General features: G+C 36.9%; 2 protein-coding genes and 2 long non-coding RNA genes across 6 annotated transcripts in view; 1 reads left to right on the top strand and 3 right to left on the bottom strand.

Annotated features, from left to right (window-relative positions):
* Positions 1-1,249: 1,249 nt before the first annotated feature.
* On the bottom strand, positions 1,250-5,505 carry LOC105953527 (uncharacterized). Its single transcript, XM_088815097.1, has 3 exons — positions 4,213-5,505; positions 4,013-4,116; positions 1,250-3,146 (listed from the first exon to the last, which is right to left on the bottom strand). The coding sequence occupies exons 1-3, from the start codon at positions 5,503-5,505 to the stop codon at positions 1,250-1,252; spliced, it is 3,294 nt and encodes a 1,097-aa protein (XP_088671223.1).
* Positions 5,506-7,047: 1,542 nt separating this feature from the next.
* On the bottom strand, positions 7,048-7,670 carry LOC148771522 (uncharacterized). Its single transcript, XR_016030472.1, has 2 exons — positions 7,544-7,670; positions 7,048-7,371 (listed from the first exon to the last, which is right to left on the bottom strand). It is a non-coding gene; the product is annotated as an uncharacterized LOC148771522 (long non-coding RNA).
* Positions 7,671-10,580: 2,910 nt separating this feature from the next.
* LOC105958282 (uncharacterized) lies at positions 10,581-11,818 on the top strand. Of its 2 annotated transcripts, XR_016030473.1 has the most exons (3): positions 10,581-10,970; positions 11,360-11,607; positions 11,791-11,818. It is a non-coding gene; the product is annotated as an uncharacterized LOC105958282 (long non-coding RNA). The 2 variants fall into 2 exon arrangements; XR_001172827.2 differs by lacking the exon at positions 11,791-11,818 and having other exon boundaries at positions 11,360-11,643.
* Positions 11,819-16,268: 4,450 nt separating this feature from the next.
* LOC105962523 (putative beta-D-xylosidase 7) overlaps positions 16,269-24,855 on the bottom strand; it is an 84,837-nt gene continuing 76,250 nt past the window's right edge. The window contains exons 2-7 of one of the 2 annotated variants that reach the window (XM_088815410.1): positions 20,063-20,460; positions 18,357-18,659; positions 18,061-18,230; positions 17,875-17,972; positions 17,024-17,788; positions 16,269-16,939 (exon numbers count right to left, since the gene is read on the bottom strand). In XM_088815410.1, the coding sequence (XP_088671536.1) occupies positions 16,389-16,939; positions 17,024-17,788; positions 17,875-17,972; positions 18,061-18,230; positions 18,357-18,659; positions 20,063-20,437 (2,262 nt within the window). In that variant the 5' untranslated portion in view covers positions 20,438-20,460 and the 3' untranslated portion in view covers positions 16,269-16,388. Of the gene's footprint in view, positions 16,940-17,023; positions 17,789-17,874; positions 17,973-18,060; positions 18,231-18,356; positions 18,660-20,062; positions 20,706-24,855 lie in introns of those variants that run through there. The other variant, XM_012986837.2, reaches the window with a different exon arrangement.

Genomic DNA, 24,855 nt, shown 5'->3' on the forward strand with positions numbered 1-24,855 from the left:
TGCCTGAGAGTGACTATGTAGAGCACTATGCAAACGTTTTAGGTATCTTATAGAATGTAAGTACAATATAGAGGTTTCTTGAAAGTTCATATAAATCTCTAAAACTCGGTTACAACACCATTGGGTGAGCAAATAAAATTGGAAACAAAAACCTGACCGAAAACCAAAAGATCGTCCCATATGAACAGTTCCAACTAGTACTATTAGAAGAAGGATCCTCTGTATTTCATGCCCAATCAACATTAGATAAGGCATGAATTGATAGTGGTGAGTCACGATGAAGAAACTGCCATAATCAGAGGTGCCACAAAGATAATGCAAGAGACATTTCATTGTCGTCCAATGATCGGTGGTTGGACAATGCATAAATTAAGGTAATTTATTTACTGCAAAAGCAGTTTCTGGTCGAGTAAGATATAAGTACTGTAAACTACCCACAATGGCTCTATATTAAGTCGGATTTGTAAATCTGTAAGGGTTGTTATTGGACTAGTTGGAATATGGGCGATTTACACTCCATCATGTTGGTACGAGCAAGAAGATCAAGAAAATATGGGCATTGGGAAAAAAATGATTCAGTGTGCATGCGAAATTACTTCCACACCAAGAAAATAGGTAAGAGACTTAAGTTCCTTAATGGAGAAACGTTGAACAAGAAAGGTAACAACTCGGTTGTTCATTTCATTATTGTTACCTGGAATAATAATATCGTCAACAAACACAAGATGATATACACAATGACTTCCATTGATGAGAACAAAGAGAGATGTGTCTGCATGTGAATTGCAAAATCCAAAAGCAATAAGAAACTGAGGAAGCTCATTGTACCAAGAACCTGGAGCTTGTTTAAGACCATATATAGCTTTATGATATTTACACACATGAGTGAGATAATCAGGATCAACAAATCTTTGTGGTTGGGACATATAAACATCTTCTACAAGACAACCTTATAAAAATACATTATTGACATCAAGTTGCCGAAGAGACCAACCAAGACTTCTGCAATGCTAAGGACAAGACGAAATGTGGTGGGCTTAATGACTGGATTTGAAAGAATATTGAGAGATGTGGAAATCATGTGTATTCAACTTGTGATTTCGTACAAATGAGAATACATATCTATATAGTACATCGGCTATCATTATTCTAGGAAACTACTGACTAATGAATCAATTAAAATCAATTAAATATCAAAGGCATATATACTACTATCATTAACATATTTTATTTCCCGTAATACTCCCCCTCAAGTTGGAGCGTGTATGTCGAGTACGCCAAACTTGCTGAGGAGAGAATGAAAGGCTGATGGATTGAGCGGCTTGGTGAACAAATCGGCAAGTTGACAAATTAATGGGACATGAGCAGTTACTAAAGCACCTGACTGAATTTGTTCACAAACGACATGACAATCAATCTCTATATGCTTCGTACGTTCATGATAAACGGGATTTGCAGCGATATGGAGTGCTGCTTTGTTATCACAAAATAACTTGACTGGTTGTGGATGCTTCACCTGCAAGTCATTTAACAAGTATTTCAACCATCTTATTTCACACGTGATCGATGCCATAGCTCGATATTTTGACTCAGCTGAGGATCTTGACACAGTCGATTGTTTCTTAGTTTTCCACGAAATAATTGCTCCTCCGAGAAAGATGCAATAACCAGTAACAGATCGTCTTGTGATTGAACATCGAGCCCAATCAGCGTCGCAAAATCCTTTAAGTAGCAAATTCCCTTTTGCGGGGAAGTACAATCCCTGACCAGGTGCACCTTTAAGATATCTCAAAAGGTGACGAACAGCATCCAAATGTGGTTTTCTTGGCTCTTGCATGAATTGACTTAGAATGTGAACCGAATAAGTTATTTCTGGCCTCGTAATAGTGAGGTAGATAAGTCGACCGACCAACCTCCTGTAGAGGGATGCATTTTTCAATGGTTCACCCATTGTTGGTAAAAGCTTAAGATTTTCTTCCATAGGTGCCGACAATGGTTTCGCCCCAAGCAATCCTGCTTCATCCAAAATATCAAGTGTGTATTTTCGTTGTGATATTGAAATGCCACTAGTAGAACGAGCAACTTCAATGCGAAGAAAATATCGAAGTGTACCAAGGTCCTTAATACGGAATTTGGTGTGAAGAGATTTCTTAAGAGCGATAATTGCACTATCATCATTGCCGGTTATGATCATGTCATCTACGTAGATGAGCACTGCTGTGAAAGAATTCCCAGAGGTCTTGGTGAAAAGAGAATAATCTGCCTTTGATTGATGAAAACCATCTTGTTGAATAGCGCTAGAGAATTTTTGAAACCAACTGCGAGAGGCTTGTTTAAGTCCGTATAAAGACTTATTGAGTCGACACACAAGAGAATCCTCCGCCTGTCGACGGAGACCCGGTGGAATTTGCATATATACCTCTTCAAGCAAATCCCTATGGAGAAAAGCATTTTGAACGTCCATTTGGTGGAGTGACCAATTTCGGATAGCTGCAACTGCAAGTATACAACGTACTGTAGTTAACTTGGCCACATGAGCAAACGTTTCTTTATAATCTATTCCTTCTCGTTGAGTGAAGCCTTTGGCGACCAACCGAGCTTTATATCTTTCAACTGTGCCATCAGAGTTATATTTAATCTTGTATACCCATTTGCATCCGATTGGGCGATGTCCAAGTGGGAGAGTTGTAATTGTCCAAGTCTGATTATGTTCAAGTGCTTGCAGTTCTACAGCCATGGCTTCTTGCCATTTTGGATCCAACGCTGCTTGTTCACAAGTCATAGGTTCCACCAAAGTAGTGACAGCACAAATAAAATTTCGATATTTAGGAAAAAGTTTTGTGTAAGAAATGTACCGATGTAAAGGATGACGCGTGCCAACCGAGGAAGAAGATTGACCGGGAGCAACCTTGGTCATGTGGTAAAGATGGAAATCTCGGAGTTTGACACTTGGTTGTTTGATTCGATCAGAACGACGGGCAATGGGATTTGGGTTTGGTGCATCAGCATCATGGTTAATGGTGGGCACAAGTGGTGGAGATGAAGGGTTAGTTTCAAAGTTTTGATTTGGTGTGTCTGTGGTTATCAAGTCATCAGAAGTGTGTGGTAAAGGAAGTACAACCTCATCTTCTTGTACTTCTTGTGGACTATTATGAAATGGAAAAATGTGTTCGTGAAACACCACATCTCGGGATATAAAGAATTTATTAGTTGCAAGATCATAAACCCGATAACCTTTGTGACCTAGAGGATAACCGATAAATACGCATTGACGAGCTCTTTGATCAAATTTATGTGAAGGTAGGAGATTAGTCGCATAACAAAGGCATCCAAAAATAAGAAAATGGTTGTATATAGGTAACTTTTTTTATAGAGAACTTGATATGGAGATTTATTAAAAAGAAGAGGCGTTGGTAAACGATTGATTAGGTAACATGCTGTTTGAACGCTTTCCCCCCAAAATTTTAATGGTAAGTTTTCTTGAAAACGAAGAGCCCTTCCTACATTTAAAAGATGTCGATGCTTTCTTTCAACTACCCCATTTTGTTGAGGCGTTGAAGTGCATGAACAATGATAATTGATCCCTTTCGCGTCAAAATAATCTTTCATGGAAAGTATTTCAGTACCATTATCTGTTTGAATAGTCTTAATTCGACCATCGAATTGCGTTTCCACCCAAGAAATAAATGATTTTAATATCCCTTGTGTTTCGGATTTAAAGTTCATGAGGTGTATCCAAGTATATCGAGTAAAATCATCAACAATTGTAAAAAAATAACAGGCTCCAGAAGTGGATTTTAAACGATTTGGTCCCCAAATGTCACAATGTATTATTTCAAAAGGTGCCTAGGAAGAAATAGAACTAGATAGAAAAGGTAATCGAGTTTGTTTAGCTAGAGGACAAATTTCACAAACATGACTCGAATCAAAATAAATAGCAGGATTACTTTTATTAAGGACTTGAAGCGGGCGTGAAGAAGGGTGCCCAAGACGTTGGTGCCAAAGATTTGACTGTTTGCGGATAGTGAAAACGAGGGCTGGGTTTTGGGTTTGTGTCAAGTAGTAGAGACCATCATGTTGCTTGCCCATGCCAATCATCCTCTTCGTAGCAGCGTCCTGCACAGCACAAAATTCGGAAGAGAATGTTAATGTACAATTCAGTCCTTTTGTTAACTTACTAACTGATAGTAAATTAACTCTAAATTGAGGGACTTTAAGGACTTCATCAAGTTTAATGTTGCGTGTAATTTGCAAAGATCCAATCGACTCAACACGTGTCTGGCCACCATTTGGAAGTCCAATGGTGGTTGTTGTGGGCAAAACCTTTGAATCAAGTAACTCGCAAGGAGTTACATGATCTGTAGCCCCGCTATCAATGATCCAACACAAATGTGATTGTGTTATACCTGCAAAAGTTCCAGATGAATGCATGATGTTACCTGCGGCATTGATGAAGTGTTGTGGGTTACCATCAGTAATGGATTTTCGTAGTATCGCCATCAATTGGTTGTATTCATCCGAAGTAAATTTTGGCACGTCATCCCCCGTGAGAGACTTTCCACTCGTTTCGAAAATTTTATCTGTCTCTACGTTCACATTATTTGCGTTTGGGCGCCGCTGATTGGGAAGCTTTATGTTCTTTCCATGCAATTTGTGGCCCACTGGAAAACCATGTAGGTAAAAACACTTCTCTATGCTATGATTATCTCGATCACAGTAAGAGCAATGCAGGGGCGTCCTTTGCCTTTGAGTCACCGTATTATCTCGATTTGTAAGCATTGCATGGTGGTTCAGATTCCCGCGATTAAGAGAAACTTCGGCTTGCTTTTCTTGCTGAAGAACAAGAGAATAAACCCTCCGTGTATCAGGTAAGGGTTGCATCAATAAGATCTGCCCTCGAACAACAGCATAATTGTCGTTCAATCCCATGAGAAATTGCATGACTTTTTCTTTTTCTTCTCTTTGCTTGAGCTTTTCCATTCCACCACATGTGCAGTACACTGGCTTATGATAAGACGAAAGTTCATCCCAAAGAGCTTTAAGTTTTGTGTAGTAGATAGAGATGGATTGTTGGCCTTGTCTATGTTGTATATTTTCCTGTCGGATCTGAAAGATCCTTGAATAGTTTCCCTGTGAGAAACGTTCTTGTAGATCTGCCCAAATTTCGGCAGCCGTTTCGGCATAAATCACACTGCTCGCTATGCTTGGATGAATAGAATTCAATAACCAAGAGATTACCATGTCATTACATCGCTGCCAAGACGGGAAATCGTCATCTGTAGGAGAAGGGGGTTTGATTGAACCTGTGATGAATCCAATCTTGTTTTTGGCACTTAAACTGATTCTCATGGCCCGACTCCATGTGCCATAGTTGTCTTCTTCGAGTACTCTGGACACGAGTATTATCCCTGTATGATCTGAATGGTGTAGAGAATATGGATCAGTGGCTTCGGTAATCACCTTAGTCGGTGCTGTTCCCACCACGTCATTTGTTTTGTCTCCCATGGTTTTGTGAATGGAGGATAGGTTGCGGAAGTGTTTATAGGGGATTAGGTTTACCAGGTTCGGTGATCTGGTACCATGAAAGAATATTGAGAGATGTGGAAATCATGTGTATTCAACTTGTGATTTCGTACAAATGAGAATACATATCTATATAGTACATCGGCTATCATTATTCTAGGAAACTACTGACTAATGAATAAATTAAAATCAATTATATATCAAAGGCATATATACTACTATCATTAACATATTTTATTTCCCGTAATAGGATTGAATGTATTATTATAGTCAACACCAGGTTGTTCGTTAAATTATCGCCCCAACCGGTCCTTAAACCTGTCCATTCAACCATCAAAGTTACGTTTTGTCTGGAAAACCCATTTGCATCCGACAACATTTTGGGAGGAGATAGATGGCACTAACTCCCATGTTCTATTTCAAACAAGAGCATTATATTCTTCAGACATGGCTTGACGTCATTTGGGATCTTTTAGGCCTTGGGCCGCTGTTGAAGGTTCCAACTCACCAATCTTAAAAAGTTAGGTTGTTAGGTTAAGTTTTTGGGCAGGTTTGTAAATAGAATTTTTGGCTCGAATAGTGATAGTATGAGTGTTACAATTTTATCTGATGGGTATAAATGGCATGTTTTGTGGTTCAAGTAGATGTATTGTTGTAGCGTAAGGTGACATAAAAACATCAAAATTCTATCGGTTCGGTTCAGAATTCATTTCGGGAATTCAATTAGATTTTTTTTTTTTTTTCAGTCTGCACCAAACATGAACCAATATTTTTTGTTATTAAAAAAACACAATACCTAGAGTTTTCATATAATCATTTCAAATAATATTTTATGAAATTTGTTTTTCAAAGAAAAAAAACATCAACCGTTTCACTGCAGTGCAACAACTGGTGGCGGAAATCGAACGGAATGGATTGGAAATGCTTTTCCGAAAGTAAAAAGTGGGTTCCAATTTCCGTTCTAAAAAAATCGGAATGCAAAAATCCATTCCGATTTCTGAATACCTCGAAACCGGCGGAATTTCAAAAATTTCGGAAATTACATTAGCTTATAATAATCTCTTGTCCCGAATTCGGATATGTTGGTAATTTTCACAATATATTTTTATCTTTTTTTGAAATTTTGTAGGAAAATGCGAGAAAATCAAAAAGAGTGTTTGACAAAACGCAATAAATAAAAACACATGTAGGAACAACAAATTGAAATGTTGATTTTCTTATAAGAAAAATGCAACATAAAATTTATGATACCAATTAATCCTTCTTAGGTCTTGACCCTTCGGTATTTATATTTTTCATATAAAATATAACATAAGTTATCTTATGGAATTACAAAATAAATAATAAAATTACATTATATATTTCGAAAATACATAGAAATATACATAACTAAAATCGGATCGGAAATCGGAATTTCCGATAATTTTATATACTATTTCAATTCCATTCTAAATAAATTCAGAAGAATCGGATATCGGAACTTCAAAAATCGGAATGAAAAATACAGTTGCAAATCCGAATATATTTTAATCAGAATCGACAGAATTCAAAAATTCCATTATGATTTTAAAATAAAGTCTCTAACTTGTTCGAACTTGATGGCAATACAAAACCAAAAAGTCTTGGTCCAATTACTTTAATTTATTACACGAATTAGTTTACGATTTTAGCAACGATAAATACAATTACAAGTGATTATATCACTCGCGGTACAATCGGCTCGAACAACAACTTTTCCCTGCAGCGCCTTTTGGCATAATGGAGGGCACAAGTTCGCACTACACACAACTCCAGGATTTCCTAGAAAAATTTGTTGCGAACAATTTTTCGCCTTATTTTCATTCTCACCTGCCAAAAGAGAAAAATGTAAATATACATACATACATGGCATTAATGCGTTTGTTACAAATGAAATACAAACACTTAATTAATTTTGAGAAAATATCAAAATTGTCGTTGTTCGATAAATGTATGTGATTAAATATTTAACCAAAAGAAAATTGATATAAAAAAAATTCACCTCTACAAAGTACAACAAGAAATAGAAGAACGACGAGGCGAAGTGAGGTTTTCATGATTTCGAAGCTTTTCTCTGTAATTTTTGAGGTGGGGATGATTTAATTTATAAGTAAAAAGAGATAATTGAGAGCACATTTATTTAATTATCTTATTTCTTGAATCAGTATTATAGTTAATGATTTTCCATGATTTCTGCTTTGACTGTCATTTCTTAGGGAAATTAATGGAGACTGAAAAAGTAAATGTATAAATGTTACAATATTTTTTTTTGTTTTTCGTAATTACAAAATAATAAATTTAATGTGATGCCCTTTATATATGTCATTTTATTCATGTCAAGTGTCATAACATATTCATTTTTTATTCATTTTTCGCAACCGACATAACAAATTATTTTTACTTTTAATGTGGTAGGGTCAGCAATGGGGGGTCCAGTGGTCGAAGAAAACTTGCTCTTTGTGTCAGCCGGCGTAAGACAAGAGTTGCAGGAAGCCATGTGTGCACGCTCTAGTATCTCGTCGGCGTACTTGTGTTGAGAGAGAAATAGCCCATTCGACGAGCGAGTAACTGAGATGCCGAGAAAGTAGTGAAGATCGCCAAGATCCTTCATTGCGAACTCTTTATTAAGGGCATCGATGATAGAGCGAAGCAATTCGGGTGTGGATGCCGTAAGTACAATATCATCGACATACAGTAGAAGATATGCGCATGAACTGTTGCGACAGTCGCGTGAACTGTTGCGACAGTACACAAAGAGTGAAGTGTCGGACTTGCATTCTCTAAACCCCATGATAGTAATGCAAGAGGCAAAACACTTATACAAAGCACGTGGTGCCTGCTTGAGACCGTAGAGTGCTTTGTTGAGACGACATACGTGAGTGGAGCGAGATGGATCGACGAATCCGGGAGGTTGCTCGCAGTAGACAGTTTCAGAGAGATTGCCATGTGCATAGTTCACATCAAGCTGGTGGATTGGCCATGATCGTTAGAGAGCAATACTGAGAACTGTTCGAACAGTGAACCACCATGTTCCAGCAGTTCGTCCAACAGTCCTATAACACAGCCAACACCTGTTCCACCTGCAGCACCACCTCTCGACCACGACCAGCTCACAACCCCTTCTCATACTCCCACATCTCCTTCTCCTACTCCCACATCTCCCCCACCTCCCCATGCTCACCCTATGGTAACTCGCAGTAAAGCGGACATCCACAAACCTAGGCTATGTGGGTGATGGGGAGGGTGGAACCATTACCGAAGACGACATGTTTGGGGAAATTACTGCTAGGATTAAAAACAAAATTGAAATTACCTGAGTGTGGTGCCATATGAGAGATCGCCCCGCTGTCCATGAACCACTGTGACTCGGTAGGCTGCTGAAGTGTCACCGTATTCAAACGGTTTGCTAGATCCACCACGTTGGCACTGTTGCATGAACTGTTGCACATGTTGATGGAACTGTTAGAGCTGTGGCATGGCTGCTGGTGCGGATGAACCTGAGTAGGGGCCGAGTGGCCGGTGTAGGGTTCAGGTGGTCCAGTAAAGTAGGCTTGAGCCGCTGGAGTGGATGGATGGCCCGATGTATTTGGAGCGGATCCCAGAATTGACGGTTGTCGGTAAGGTGCGCGCCAGAGTTGAGATGCGCCATGAGCACTATGGTAGCCGTAGTGCTGCATGGGGTGACAGTTAGTGCTGCGACCTCCGCGACGGTTGGATCGGCCACCCCCGCGCTGATAGCGCGAAGAACCACCTCCGCGGGAACTGTTGCAGGAACCGTTGCAACTGTTGGATGGACAGTTCGCGTTGGAGGCCTAGTAAACAGCAGCGGTCTGCTCCGGTTCAGCAAGTCTTGTTTCTTCCATCTCAAGAAGCGATCGAGTCTGTAGAAAAGTGGGAAGTGGATTCTGAAAGGAGATGAGATTGGCGACGGTCCCGTAATTTTTCGGAAGACTGTGTAGGGTTTGTAGGATGAGTTGTTTGTTGGAGATTGGATTTCCGACATCGGCCAAGCTGTCCGCCGTGGTTTTGATTATTTGACAATAATCGTGAATGAAGAGAGTGCCTTTCTTGAGGGACTTGAATTTTTCTTCAAGTTAAATTGCCCGATAATCTTTATTATCGGTGAAGAGAGAAGAGATGGCGGTCCATAGATCACTGGCGGTGGAGGTTTTTGAGAGAACCATGCTGGAGAAATTATCGGAGATGGTGCCGTAGATCCAAGATTGGAGGAGATAGTCGGCGCGTTGCCATTCATCGGCGGAAATTGAATCCGGTCGGGGTTTTCCGTGGAGAAGATCGGAGAGGCAGAAACGACCGACGGTAATTGTGAAAAAAGTGGTTCCACTTTTGATAGTTGGGATTTTCAGATCTAGAGTTACGGGGATAAGAGATTTGATATTGGAGATGGCGTGAGCAAGGTGGAAAGGATTGAGAGGGGCGGTGGAGGGAGAAGGAGCGTCGCCGACTATGGAGAAGGAGGTGGGCGATAGCTGAGAAGGGAAGGGTGGTGGTGACGGCTAGGTTAACCTAGTGTCTGATACCATATAGGAAAAATAGAGTTGGAGAAAGAGAGAATTTTGTCTCTCACGTATATTAGTCACATATATAGTTACATGTAGGAAACCATAACCTATTACACCAGGTAACCTATTACACAATGTAAGTATAATAAATAATAATAATAATAATAATAATAATATATACGTATAATATATACGGTAATAGAATATCATAATTTTAGCGGATATGCTACTAAACAATTTGAGTATGTAGTCGACTAAGAGGGTGTTTGGTTAAGCTTATAAGATGTTAAAATGAGCTTATAAGATGTTTTAGAGCTTATAAGCTCTTCCAAAGTGTTTGGTAAATTTTTAAAAAAATGATCTTTTTTTTTATAAAAAAAAGCTATTGGAGGGTAAACAAGATCTTTTGAAATAAGTACAGCTACCCCACCTTTTTATTTAGGGATTATTAGGGAAACCCCCCTCATTTGCAAGTTGTCTTTGGATAAATCCAAAAAAAAAATTCCTTTTAGTAATAGCCCCATTCCATTTGAACCACCTATTTTACCCCTATCCATATTTTTTTCTTCTTTCATATTTCTTTTAACTTCACCTCTCACAACACCAACCATTTTATTCTCTGTCATATCTCTCAAAACCCTAGTTATTCATCTCTGCCTCCAATAAAAAAATCTTCAACGCCACCGCGAAGTGTTACTGTCTCCACCACCGCCTTTGTTGCCTCCGCCGCTAGCAGCAAAGAAGTACGCGAGATCTGAGGAATTATTCAGCAACGAACCGCCGCCACGTACAAACTTTTCCTCAACATTTTGTTTAATCCACCACCACCGCATCACCATCTTGTGTTTATTGCCCCGCCAGATATGTTTTTTTCAGATCTGAAGCCAACGAATACCTTCATCTGAGGTAATATCAATTGGTGTGTAGTTATAAAATAAAAAATTGATTCTGAATTCTATTAAAACCCCACAAAGTTTTGTTGCATTTTCCTCGGGTGGGAAATTTTTATGTAATATTTGTTCTTTTATTTTTGGATTTTTATTAAAAAGGAAAAATAAAGTGGTGGTCAATAGAATTAGTCACCTATATGAAGTATATAAAAGTAATTATAATTGTAAAATTTTGTAGGAACTCTTTCTTCGTCTATATTTGAAGTGATGGTAATCCCGACCCCAAACTTATTAATTTTATAAGTAAAAGTGGTTTATTTAGAGTGAAATTCTTAAATATTATTTTGATAAATTTTGATTTTCATCTCTCTGCACATTGAATAGTATTTTTTGTTTCTTGAGCAGGTGGAGTGAACATGGAGGAGATGACTATGTGGATGATGCTTGAGAAATGTAACAAATAACAATAAGAAGAAGAAGATTACATAGAGTATGCTCGTTCATGGGAGAGAAGATGGTTGTTTCATAGTCGGCTTGTTAGAATTTATAGTTTGATAGTTTGTAGTAGATTTTCTTAGTGGGTTACGTTATTTACATAGTGGATTTTGATACATTTGTGATGGATTTTGGCAATGTAGTACTTTAATTATATAGTGGTTTCCGATAATTTTATAGTGGATTTTTCGTAATGGTTTTCGTTAATTATATAGTGGTTTTCGTTAATTATATAGTGGTTTTTGTTAATTACATAGTGATTTTCGATAAGATTATAGTGGATTTTCGTAATGACATAGCTGTTTTCGTTAATTATATAGTGTTTTTTGTCAATTAAATAGTGGTTTTCGATAAGTTTATAGTGAATTTCGTAACGGAATACATTAATCCTATAGTAGTTTTTGATAGGTTTATAGTGTATTTCAATTTGTTAAAAACTATTTTTTGATAAAAAAAATAAATTTAAAAAAACAGAAATAAAAAAAAACATCATTTTTAAAAAGAAAATCAAAATTATCTTATAAAAAAAATCAAAGATAAAATAAAAACCATTTTTTTAATCGAAATTAAAAAAAATATTATGAAGAAAAAAGTATTAAAAAAAATTAAAATTGAAATGGTGTGAGATTTTTGAGAGATTTTAGAGAGGGGCGGATATTTAGGGGAGTTATTTTTTGGGGAAGATATGATTTTTTTCTTCCTATTTTCGGATGAATTAATTTAGGGGTATTTCTGGAAGTATATAAGTGTAGGGGGTTCTCACTAATTGGTGGTTTAAAATTGGTCATATCCCTATGAATAAATTGTATAAGGGGTTTTTGGCAAATAACCTCATTTATTTAAGATTTTATAATGAGTAAAATTAGGAAATAAGTTCATTATCCAAACACTCTAAAAATTAATCCTAAAAATAAGATGTAACAACTAATCAGCTCTAAAAACATCTTATCAGACGTAAGAGTTTATCAGCTGTTTAAAATAAGCTTAGCCAAACACAATAATTGAAAAAATAAGTTAAAGTAAAATATAATTGAAAAAAATAATATATTTTCTTTTTTGGAATAAAAAGAAATTTAATGTTTTTTTGCTGAGAGTGAAACGAGTAAATATAAAGACAATGTTTATTTTTTTTTATGGAAAAAGAAATATCATTAGGCAAAGTCAGCGAAGTTCGAGGGGAGGTGAACACCTTCAATCGGATTATTACAAGCTAAAAAAGAGACATTCGCTAACTCATGAGTGATAGAGCCAGCCAACCTATTGCCTGAGCGTTTATATAATTAAAGGAAATCGAGTGAAAAAATAAAGCAAGCTTTCGACATTCCTCAATGATGCCACCAAAAGTTGTCGATTCACAGTTACCCTCGCGAAGAGCCGTTATGACTTGGAGACAACCCCCTTCCAGCACAATGTCATGCCAGCCCTTTTCTTTTGCAAAAGCAAGTGCTCGAAGCGCCGCCAACGCCTCCCCTTCAACCGCTAGAAGACCAGCCCTAACACACGCTACTCTCCAACCAACACACATACCCCCATGGTCTCTCGCCACAGCTGCAAATGAAACCTCTCTTCCTCCCTTAGGTAGCGCCGCATCGAAGTTGAGTTTGAGGGTCCCACGGGGCAGTAGGGTCCAAACGCTAAAGTGACGCGGGTTTGGACTTAGACCTGTGAGAGGGTGGGCTGCTTGGAAGTTTGCTCTATTGTTACAACACCAACGCATCACATCTCTAGCACTCAAGACCGGTTCCCCATTCACACCCGGGTTCCGCCTTTCCCATGTTTTCCATGCCATGACCATTGCTGTGAGAAAATTATCCTCACCCAAAACCCGATGTAAGTCACAAAGCCATCGCCATGGTGACGTCGAATCTGCATGCATGGTGGGGAGAGCCAGGGGCGGACCCAGGGAGTATTGGGTGGGGGGGCTAGAATGATGTATCTCGGCCATTGGCAATTCGCTGTCCGAGACCCCGCCAAAGATATGAGATGGTTTACCATATGCTGCGCCAAGTCGAGGACGGATGATACCCAAGCTTTGGATTAAATAAGCTCCCTTGAGGGTAATATTTGGCAGAGATAACCCGAGACAGTAGCATATTTGGATTAGTAAAGATCCTCCAAGCCTCCTTAGTAATCATAGCCAAATGAAAGGATTTGAGATCCCGACAGCCAATTCCACCTTTACCCTTCGATTTACACATATAGCTTCATGCTACCCACGCTAGACCTCTATTTCCCAATAACCCCACCAATACCGTTTGATGGCAGCCTCCACATCGTTTATAATACCTTATGGAATTAGAAAAAATCCCATCACATACGATGGGATTGCTTGGAGAACCGCTTTGATCATGACTTCCTTTCCTGCTTGCGATAATTGTTTCTCGCCCCACCCTTTAATTTTGGACTATAACCTATCTCAGAGATATGCAAAAGTTTCCTTCTTCGTCCTTCCAATAGTTGCCGGCAATCCTAAATATTTTTCCTGGTTTTCCACCACTCGAAATTTCAGGATTTGATGTATTGCAACTCTTCTCTCCCGGATAGTATTTGGGATAAAAAACACCGTCGATTTTTCTTGGTTGATCTCCTGTCCAGATGCACGGGCTTATTTCCCCAGAATATTATTTAACACACCCGTGTACTCCTCTATAGCTCTCCCAAACACCAAAGCGTCATCTGCAAAACATAGGCACGAAACTATCGGAGCTATTTGGGCCACCCGAACTCCAAGAAATTCACCACTATCGGATGCTCTAGCGACCATGGCTATGAGGGCCTCCGCACAACATATGAACAAATACGGAGATAGCGGATCCCCTTGCGCAACCCCCGCGAAGGTGAAATCTGGCGAAACTACATATCATTGAATAAGAAAGAGAAGGAGACAGTGGAAATGCACGACATTATAAGATCAATAAAATCAGGGGAAAAACCAAAACGACAAAGAATCTTTTTCAAAAATAGCCATTTAATCCGATCGTAGCCCTTGCTAATATCTAGTTTAATAGCCATGTAGTTAGTTTGGCTTCTAGTGTTCATTTTAATGAAATGGTCAATCTCAAAAGCTACAAGAACATTATCTGAGATAAGACGTTTAGGAACAAATGCAGACGGAGTAGGGGAAATCAGGTCATTAAGCACCAACTTGATCCGATTGAATAGGACTCACTAGTAGAAAATTTGCTTTCTACTACGAAATTTTTTGTCATGGTAAAAAGCCGTAACAAAAGGGACTTTTTACTACGGGACAATTTTGAAGTCGTAGTAAATATTAGGATTTACAGCAGCAAAAAAATATTTGGTACGGCGATTTACTGTAGCAAAGTTTTTGTCACGCCTATGCTACGGGGCAAATTTGTAGCAAATGCGTAGCAAAAACCTTTTTACTACGAATTTTATACCTTTAGGCGCGGTTAATGGTCGTAGTAAAAAGCTATTTTTCTACTAGTGACTTTAGACCCAAATTTATAAATGACATTATGAAGGCTGAGCGGTCTATGGTCGAAAAATTTTTTGGGCTTTCTAATTTTGGGGATTAAAACTATATAGGTGGAATTTAGGTCCGGCAGAAAACTTTTATGGTTGAGAAATTTAAGCACACAAGAAAGAACATCCAGTCCCTAACACATGCCAAAATTTAGTAACGAATACGACGGGCAAGCCATCCGGGCCCGGAGATTTGGGAGGAGCCATTTGAGAGATAGCTTTTGTTACCTCGTCGGAAGTGAAAGGTTAGGATAGAAGTTGACTAGCTCCACCAACAAGACGAGCCTCAATGCACTCCAACACCTCATCTATCTCATCTCTTCCTTGGGTATGTAGACTTAAAAATATGCTCGAAGTATTTTGATATAATACGCTCAATACCCTCGTTATCCTAAGTCCAGATTCCCTCCGCATTTTTAATCCATTCCACTCTATTTGTACGATGGCGAATGGTGGCTCTCTAATGAAAAAACCTTGTAATCCTGTCCCCTTCCTTTATCCATTGGACCCGGCTCCTCTGACGCCAATATAGATCGTTATCCTCGTACGCCCGCTCTAGCTCTCCCCTAGGTTTATTTTTTTTGTGAAGTTCATTGATCACTTTTTGAAGTTGGCGGCCCGCTCTAGCTCTCCCCTAGGTTTATTTTTTTTGTGAAGTTCATTGATCACTTTTTGAAGTTGGCGAAGAGATGTTTGGCTCCATTGAATTAATGCCAAACGACATTAAAATGTTGGAATATGTAAAATGAGGGGTATCTCAAACAACACCTTTAAATACCAACCATCATATTCTACTTTAATGTTTGTTAATATTTTACAATCTTTTTTCCTCTCCTATTCCTTCTATTTATTTTGTTCTATGTTGAAATTAGAATTACAACTTTTAGATTATTTACTGATAAGATAAAACTAAGATTATTCGGTCGAGGTCTGAGGATTCCAAATGTGAACTGGAGGTTCACTGGAGTTCAGGAGCAACGCCGCCTATTCTTATAGAATTCCACTAGTGATACACTGAAATATGTAATTACTGATTTAAAGAGAAATCATTTTAAGTCATAAGACCTTTGAATAACGGTTACTGAAATGCAAAATCAAATTCGAAAAGTATCAAGTCAATGACCTGACTCTAAATATTGACTCTAAATATTCAAAGTCAAATTTATATTATTCTTGAAAGAAAATGAGAGGATTAAATTAGAGATTTTATGCCACAATATTTATTTTGATTCAATAAATTCTGTTTCCGAATGTTTTTCTTGTTTGTTAAATTCTGCAACAAATTTTTGCATGTCCGTTGGAGTTTTAAATAAAAATCCACAGGATTGGCAAATTTATAAATAAAATAAGTGCAATAATAATAGCTTTGAAATGTGCAAAGATGTTTTTTTTTTTTTTTTTCCAATCATTATTCATTAAAGCATAAAAAAAAACAAAAAGTGACATTTTTTGGTTAAATGTTAGTGCTGATAGGATACTCTTGATCTCCTACAACCAAATATTGAACTCCAGATTCAATCACCATTGTTCCATCTTCACTAGCTCTTGTGAAATGCTGACATGGATTTATTTCAAATTCGACATTAGCTTTCTCCTTTGAATTCAACCTCACTGTCTGAAATCCGACCAACTGTTTCACGGGATGACTCCTATTACCAGTTTCATCGTGCCTTACGAATATCAGAACCGAGTGCTTACCGGCCATACTCCCTTCATTCTCAACACTAACAATAGCTGAAAACTTTGCATTTTCACATGACTTCGAGCTAATGTCCGAAACTAAAATATAGTTCTTGAAGTCGAGCTTACTTTGACCGACGGAAACAAACTTGTAAGAATAGTTCGAGTAGCTAAGACCATAGCCAAATTCATAAACTTTCTCGCCTTGGTAAAATCTGTAAGTTCGTCCCGGATATCCTGACGAAGGATCGGGCCTCATTCTCATATCAGTCATTGGTATTTTGATGAAATCTTTCGGATACCAAGTTAATGGAAGCCTTCCTCCTGAATACACACATTAATTAAATTATTCTATACTAATATATAAGTTCGACACGTGGAAAATATATATTATAGAGGGTATTATACCTGGATTGTGGTCACCAAATATGATCTCTGCAATTGCTTTCCCCCCTGCTTCACCGGGATATCCGGCCCAAAGAATACTTCCGATCTTGGGGTTATTTTTCGCGAATGAAATATCAACGGGACCTCCACAGAGCAATACTAACACAACGGGCTTTTTAGCAGCCTCCGAAACGCTCATGATAAAACTTTGTTGCTCGCCCGGGAGTACCAATTCTTCTCTGTCACGATCTTCACTCTCTTCCTCTTGATTGAGTCCCATTACTAAAACGACATGATCTGCCGATTTCGCAAGTTTCACAGCTTTGCTTTTGGCATTTATCGTGCAATTGATGTTTTCACAACCCTCATGGAATTTTATTTTTTCGATATAATCCGTTAGTCCTTGTAGCGGAGTAATGGTTTTGCAAGGTGGCCCCGCGTAGTTTCCTACGAGTGTTTTCGAGACGTTGGCATTAGGGCCTATTACCGCAAGAGATTTCGTTTGGGACTTAGATAGTGGAAGTAGGTTTGCAGAGTTCTTTAAAAGGACAATGCCATCACGAGCAACTTCGAGTGCCAAATCTTGATGCCCGGGGGTACATATGTCTTTACGGCTAAGATCGCCGTACGGAAGTTGTCTAGGATTGCCGCTGAAAAGTCCTAATCTCATTCTAACAGAGAAGAGGTTGTAAAGGGCTCTGTCTATATCAGATTCCGACACTTTCCCCTTTTCGACTGCTGATTTTGTGTGATTCGCCAAATAGTCGCCGCAATTAACATCCATGCCTGTGTGTTTCGATCAATATTATATTATTATTATTAAATAAATTTTAGAAAGCTAATTTTATAGAAAAAAAATCTTGATATGTTACCGGCTTTAAGCACATCTGCCACGGCGTCTTCATGCGATTTCGAATATTTTTGCTTCTCATATAGAAGCGAGACTGCGTCACAATCCGAAGTGATATATCTGTTTATTTAAAACGACATTAGACAACATGAAAATTTAAACGAACAAAAATGATAATATTTTCAAGTTACTAAAAAAATAATTATACCCTTGGAATCCCCATTCGCCACGAGCGGTTTTCGTTAATAGATCATAATCGGCACAATTAGGAACACCGTTTACAAGATTATAAGCACACATAATCCCGCTCGCTCGCCCTTGTTCTACACAGCTTTTGAAAGGCGGCTGATATGTATCTGCCATATCCTGCTTTGTAACCTGTAACCAAAAAAAAATAACAAAAGAAAAAACACCAAATTTTTCTTTTACAATTAATTCTACAATGTAGACATACTATATATATATATATATTAATCAAGAAGGTTTTGATTAAATGTTGCGTACATGAGCATCAAACGTAAAGCGATCGACTCCTTTCCAGTGATCCAAATCGTAAGCGGTGAGATGTTTGCAGCATGCAGAGACTTGAAGACGTCCGTCTTTGAGGTCACCCCCTTCGAAACTGTCGCCTTGGATTCCGCGAACAAACGAGACGGCATATTTACTTGTAAGAAAAGGGTCTTCGCCAGGTGTCTCTTGTCCCCTTCCCCACCTCGGATCTCGGAAAATGTTGATATTTGGTGACCAAAATGTCATGCCTATTGCCTCTCCTTCATTGTATATTGCTCGAGCCTCCGTTCCGATCACCTTCAAAATGCGTACTCGTGTGCGTTAGAAATAAAGAAAGGGTCATACTGTTATGGCAAATTATGGTTACTTTTGACAACTCCAGACTAAAATTGCAGTTAGTACCTGAGGATTTTGAAAATATATGCATATAAATATACATTTAAGCTCTATAAATTAATATAGTAAAGTCTTGTTTGCTTACTTATATCGGATTAGACTCGATTAAATTAGATTGAATTAATTTCGTACTGGTTAACTAATTAATTAGTTGATAATGTGTTTGGTTCTTTGGATTACATGTTGTATTAAATTTGTTAGATTACTTTATTAGATACTATAAAGTTTTTTATTTAACAAAATTAAGCTATTTTTTTAGGATAAAATTGTAAGTTTTCGTTTTAGTAGCCCCTGACAAAATTAATCGCTGGAGACATGACTGTAACTAATTTCATGACGTAGTATTACTTAATTACGGATTTCAACTTTAGAACCGGGCTTGAGTAATTTTGAATCCTACCAACTAAACATCTTACTAACTTCTAATACTCAGTCAGTCTAACCTAATAGTAACAAGCAAACGAGGCTTAAGAACTAACAAAATCCTATCAATTTAACAAAATATTAAATTATCTAAGTAATAATTTAATACATTTTCATCGAATCGATTTCCAGAGAAACTATTATCTAAAGGAAATTATTAATATATCTGAGTATCTACTGTATTAATCAAATCACTTTTGTCATTGTGTGAACATGGAATCTTATCTGCCTTTCTCTGGACCAGGAAACAAAATAAAATATATATATTCATAATCATGAAAAACCAAAAAATTTTCTAGCCTAATTTCACTTTACACCCTCGAAATATACCATTTTGCCATTTTAGCACCCAAAAATAATTTATGTCACTTTGCACTTTTGAAACATGTTTAATCGTTCAAATTGCATGCTAGTTTATTTTCCGGTCAGAACTTCCGTCGTTAACCTAATTTCAGATAGTCAACATAGTCATTTTTGCTCGAAAATCCATTAGTAATATGCTCCTTGAAGAAAAAAAATCAATTGAATAGACAAAAAAGACCATGTTAACGATCATAAAATAAGTACACGCTAGAAAATTATGTCCAGAAAATAGACTAGGGTGCACTTTGAATAATTAAACATGTTTTTTGGGTGCAAAGTGCCATAAGTTATTTTCGAGGGTGCAAACTGGCAAAATGGTATATTACGAGGCTGCAAAGTGAAATTAACCCAAACTTTATGAAAATAATACAGGTCCCACAGTTAAATAAAATGCATTATCTATATCTCAACCACAGATAATACAGACAAGATCTATTAACAGACATATATTTCATCACCAGCTAGCTAGATTCGAAATATTTATCAAACAATCAATGTACACTAACTAACTAACTAACCTTGGCTACTCGGTACCAAAGATTCGCATCAAATGTAGCTGCAGTGAGTATAACTTGCGGAAAGCTAGTCGCCGCTCGGATATTCCCTTTAAACGAGACCCCGTTTTCGACACCGAACGCGACCGCTACTCCATGCAAAGCCTCCGACCACCACTGGTAGTAGGGTATTCCTAGCCTTGGAATGGCCGACGCCTTGTTCACCAGCTGCGAGATTTTCTCGTCTAGGGTGAGGCGCGCGATTAGATCGTGGGCCCGTTTTCCGATCGGCAAATCCACGTTGCAGAATGGATACGACTTTGTTGTTGATGGATTGGTGGAGGAGTCACAAGAGAATGGTGGGAGTGGCTGTTGAGCAGTGATGGTATTGGCAAGCATGAGAGAGAATATTATTATTGCAGCTATGAGATCCATTTTTTTTTTTTAAGAATTTCTATTTGTGAAAAATATTATTGGATGGTGGGTTTCCCTTTTAAGGCTACTTGTAGTAGTTAAGTTTTCTTACGAGGGTATATATGTATTTTAGGATTGGGGCTTGTTATTTATACTTTGTGTAGTTGAATCGTAGATCTACACATAATTAATCACCATATCTATGTATTTTAGGATTGGGGCTGGTTATTTATACTTGGTAGATCTGAACCGTAGTTTTACGTATAATTAAACACACACTTATGTATGTGTATGTGTGTTTAGTGAATAGTTATTTAATCAAATCTACAATTCAAATTCACTCAATGTAAATAATCACCAGGGTTGGTATGGACGAACCGGTGGTTTCATATTAATTCATTATTGTTATTACTATTATAATAATTTTTTTAGATCACGATAATCAGACATGGTATGAAACATTGAAAAGATAAAACAAGCAAAAATGTGAAGATTCCAAAAACATAGAGGAATTAAATTATGTGATCTTTAATTAAGACAAGATATACATACAAATATGAAGGTGGGTTGCCATGGGGTTTTTTATATTAAACACTTTACTCTTCTCGCATAACTATGTTGTGCAATTACTTCACTTTTTTGCATGTCCGCTTTCGATTTTGTAGAGCTATTATATAGTAACGAAGCCCGATATTATGTGAGCTTGTGAGCATATAGTAATAAAACCCGATAGTATGTGAGCTTGAGCAATGAGCATATAGAAATGAAGTCCGATGGTATATGAGCTTGAGCATATAGTAACTGGACTCGATGGTAAGTGTGTTTGAGCCGACCCAGGGCCGGCCCTAGGATATTGGGGGCCCTAGGCGAAACCCAATAATGAGGCCCTGATTTTTTTTTATTTTTTTTTCTTATGTAAAATTTATTTTTCTTGCTTTAATAGAGGCAAATGTATTAATTAGATCTCCATATTTTAGTTCTTCTAATAAATCTTTTTCTATAGATAAAATAGCCAATTCGCTTAATCGTTCTTGTGACATAGTTGAACGTAAATATGTTTTTATTAATTTTAACTTTGCAAAACTCCTTTCGGTCGAAGCAACGGTTACATGTATTGTAAATATTATTCTATAGCATATACACGTATTAGGATAAGAATCAATAACTTTGATATGATTAAGTACATCAATTGGTTTATCTATTTCGAAAGGTATGACTTTTTTTAACACTTTTAATTCATAATATAAATCCGAACCATCAATATCAGATAATGAGTTATGTTGTAAAGAATTTTCAAGATTAATACAACTTTCTTTCAAAGTGTTATCATCTAAAGACTTTAATTTTTTTATCTATATCTATATCTATATCTATATCTATCTATACTATCTATAAAAGTGTGAATGATAGGTGATTTCTTCCATTTTATGTGTGGACAAAAATATCACTCTAAATAAGTAAGAGTTGTAGGTCAGAAAAGTAATATACATTAGAGAAATTAAGTAGATTGCTAATATATATTGATTTAATTAAAAAACATTTCGGCCTATGCAAGAATGTGAGGGTAAAGGTGTATAGTTTGTGACATAAAAGATGCATTAAATTCATAGACAAAAAAAACGGACTTTTACCTTTTGTATAACTCAAATCGTTGATCCTTGACAAATTTGCAGGTTTTGATTCATTGACTTGAGCAGACGAACTTTTATCCATTGTAAAATGAGAAATTCATTTTGTAGTATGTCTTATTTTTCATATATGATGTACATGCAGGAGTGTATCTATGCTTTGGCAAAGGGCAGCCGCCCCCAAAAAAAGAGTTAATACTTTATTTAGCATATTTGCCATTGTGTTTTGTATATTTTCACCAAAATTATGTTATACTCCCTCCGTCCCAATTTAAGTGTCGTTTTGGGTTGTTTTGCACATATTAAGAAAATCAATAAATGTGCATAGATTATAGTAAAAAACAGATCAAATTACTAAAATATCCTCGACATTAATTGATTCTCAACTAATTAATTAGGAGTAATTAAGGGTAAAATTGAAAATAATGCAATTAATGCTTCATTGAAAATGTAAAATGACAAATAATTTGGGACAAAAAAAACTCTCTAAAAAGACATATAATATGGGACAGAGGGAGTATATATTTAGATGTCTAAATGTTTGCAGACATTAATTATTCAATTCAACACTAAAGCTTTGTTTAATATCGAAATATATAAATAATTTTGTAGTCCTTACGTATTCATGATTCTCTTATACTGTTAAGATCTAGATGGGTACGCCTTTCACATTAGTATGATATTGTCAACATGGGCCAAGGCCAAGTCCATGTAGTTTCGCTCTTGGGTTTCCCAAAAAAGTCTTATAGTAATGCGGATCCCAACCATCGTTTATAGTTAGAAACTCATGACTCTTCTTATACTCATTCGATGTGGGACTTTAGTTTGCCCTCACAATTCCTCCCCTCCAACAAAGGACCACGAGCCTCCCTCATTTTTTTAGGAACATTGAGCCTTTTTTTTTTTTCCTCAAATATGAAAATATATAAGTTGAAGGTTTCTTCCCTTTTTGTTCTTACAAAATTACCCCTGCAAAATAACTATTACAAATCGATCACATTCCAAGATTAACTAAGTAACTTCATTAAATATATTAATGTTAATAATGATGTTATTTAGACCACATTAAAAAGTAGTAACAATAATAATATATTTTCTTTCATAACGTGAGAATAAGACCATGTTAAAATAATAATAACAATCATCGCAAAATAAAAACTATAAGAAACTGAAAAGACTGAATTGTTTGAGGAATTAGATGTTATGTTCGATCATTTTTCGGTCTCTGGCAGTGTTCAAAATATGAGAATTGGTGAGCTTAGTTTATGTTTACTTGGATGATCGACGAATAGCCATTTAGTCCACCTGCTATTATTTGTAAACTTCTCTGTTATCATCATGGATTATTCCGTCTTAAATTGAAAACGAACACATTTTCGTGGCTGCTGATTTAAACCCTTACATCTTTCTCCAGAGTCTAGAATACTTTGATGTTATTAGTTTGGCCATAATTATTGTTAAGTACTTTGACGTTATTGGTTTGATTATCATTATTGTTACCTTTTTTATTTTTTGGTCATTGGTGTCTGTTAATTTGTTCGAATTAATTCAGATAATTCGGACATTTTAAATGTTCTGCTGAAGGTGCTGAAGGTCCATCAAAATCTAAATTACAAGACAGTTCTTCACACTTAAATTATGCAAGTCTATCCTCAAATATGGTCTATATGGTATCTAAACCTCAAAGGTTAATTTTAAGTGATTTTTCAATGACACAAACAGGGGGGAAATACAGTTTTCATCCCTCAAGTTTGCACCGATTTCACATTTGGTTCTCATGTTTACGAAAAAACATATTTGGTCCCTCATGTTTCAATAGTTTAACACTTTTGGTCATTTCCGTCAATTTACCGTTAGTCGGTTACTTAAGGCAGTGATGGGCACAAGCTTGATTCCGTTAGTTTTAACGGGAAATTGACATAAATGACTAAAAGTGTTGATTTTTTTAAACATAAGGGACCAAATGTGTTTTTTTGTGAACATTGAGGAGCAAATGTGAAATCGGTGCAAACTTGAGGGACATAAATTGTATTTTTCCGGCACAAACAGATACATTCACATAATCCAAGTTTTTATTTTAAGTTCTTAGTAAATAGTAAACTATGTTATATAGATTTGTTGGGAAAATTGGTTAAAAATTGAGTCATGAACAATTTTTTTATCAATGTTATTGTACGGTCTAATTGAGTATATAAATGAATTTTGGATTAGAACCAATTTTGTGGTGAATGAAAAAAATACTAGTCCAAAATATAAGGAAAGTGGGATTTGAGTTATCCCACATTGGAAAAGTAGAGAAGTACTGAGCTGTATATATATCAAAATATTGGGACGGGCCAAAAACATTAGGTCATGGGTTTTCAACCCATTGGGCCCTTATTACTCGAAGCCCATCTCGATTGGTCTGATTGGTCTGAATTGGTGCGGCCGAACCAATGCAAACCATTCGGCTCAACTCGAAATGGTGCAACCACTCCCAATTGGCTCAACTCGAAATGGTGCAACCATTCAAAACAAAAGGTACCTTTTTGCTCCAAAGGACACTACTTTTCAAACCTTATAAATAGACCATAACTTTCCCACAATTCCTCACTTCAATCCAAAACAAGCCTACTACATATTAAGCCTACCCTTCACAGATTCTCTCGAAAAGTTCTACACAAAGTACAGTTCGTCGTACTTGGGATTTGGAGTGCTCCTATTCCAAGTTTTGCCGTTGTATCTTGGGAGACGATTTCCATTTAATCCGTTAGCACCGTTGCGGGGAAATTTCGT

This window comes from Erythranthe guttata, chromosome 3, assembly GCF_056151865.1.
Source record: "Erythranthe guttata isolate IM_541 chromosome 3, IM_541, whole genome shotgun sequence".
Lineage (NCBI taxonomy): Eukaryota > Viridiplantae > Streptophyta > Magnoliopsida > Lamiales > Phrymaceae > Erythranthe > Erythranthe guttata.

What these genes read in the sequence shown, in the direction of transcription:
- LOC105953527 (XM_088815097.1), bottom strand. Translation starts at nt 5,505, where the DNA reads ATGGGAGACAAAACAAATGACGTGGTGGGAACAGCACCGACTAAGGTG. An exon ending in AACTTGATGAAGTCCTTAAA is followed by an intron (nt 4,117 to 4,212) that starts GTCCCTCAATTT and finishes TGTGCTGTGCAG; the next exon opens with GACGCTGCTACGAAGAGGAT. An exon ending in GTTTTCACTATCCGCAAACA is followed by an intron (nt 3,147 to 4,012) that starts GTCAAATCTTTG and finishes ATTTCATAATAG; the next exon opens with TCCACAAGAAGTACAAGAAG.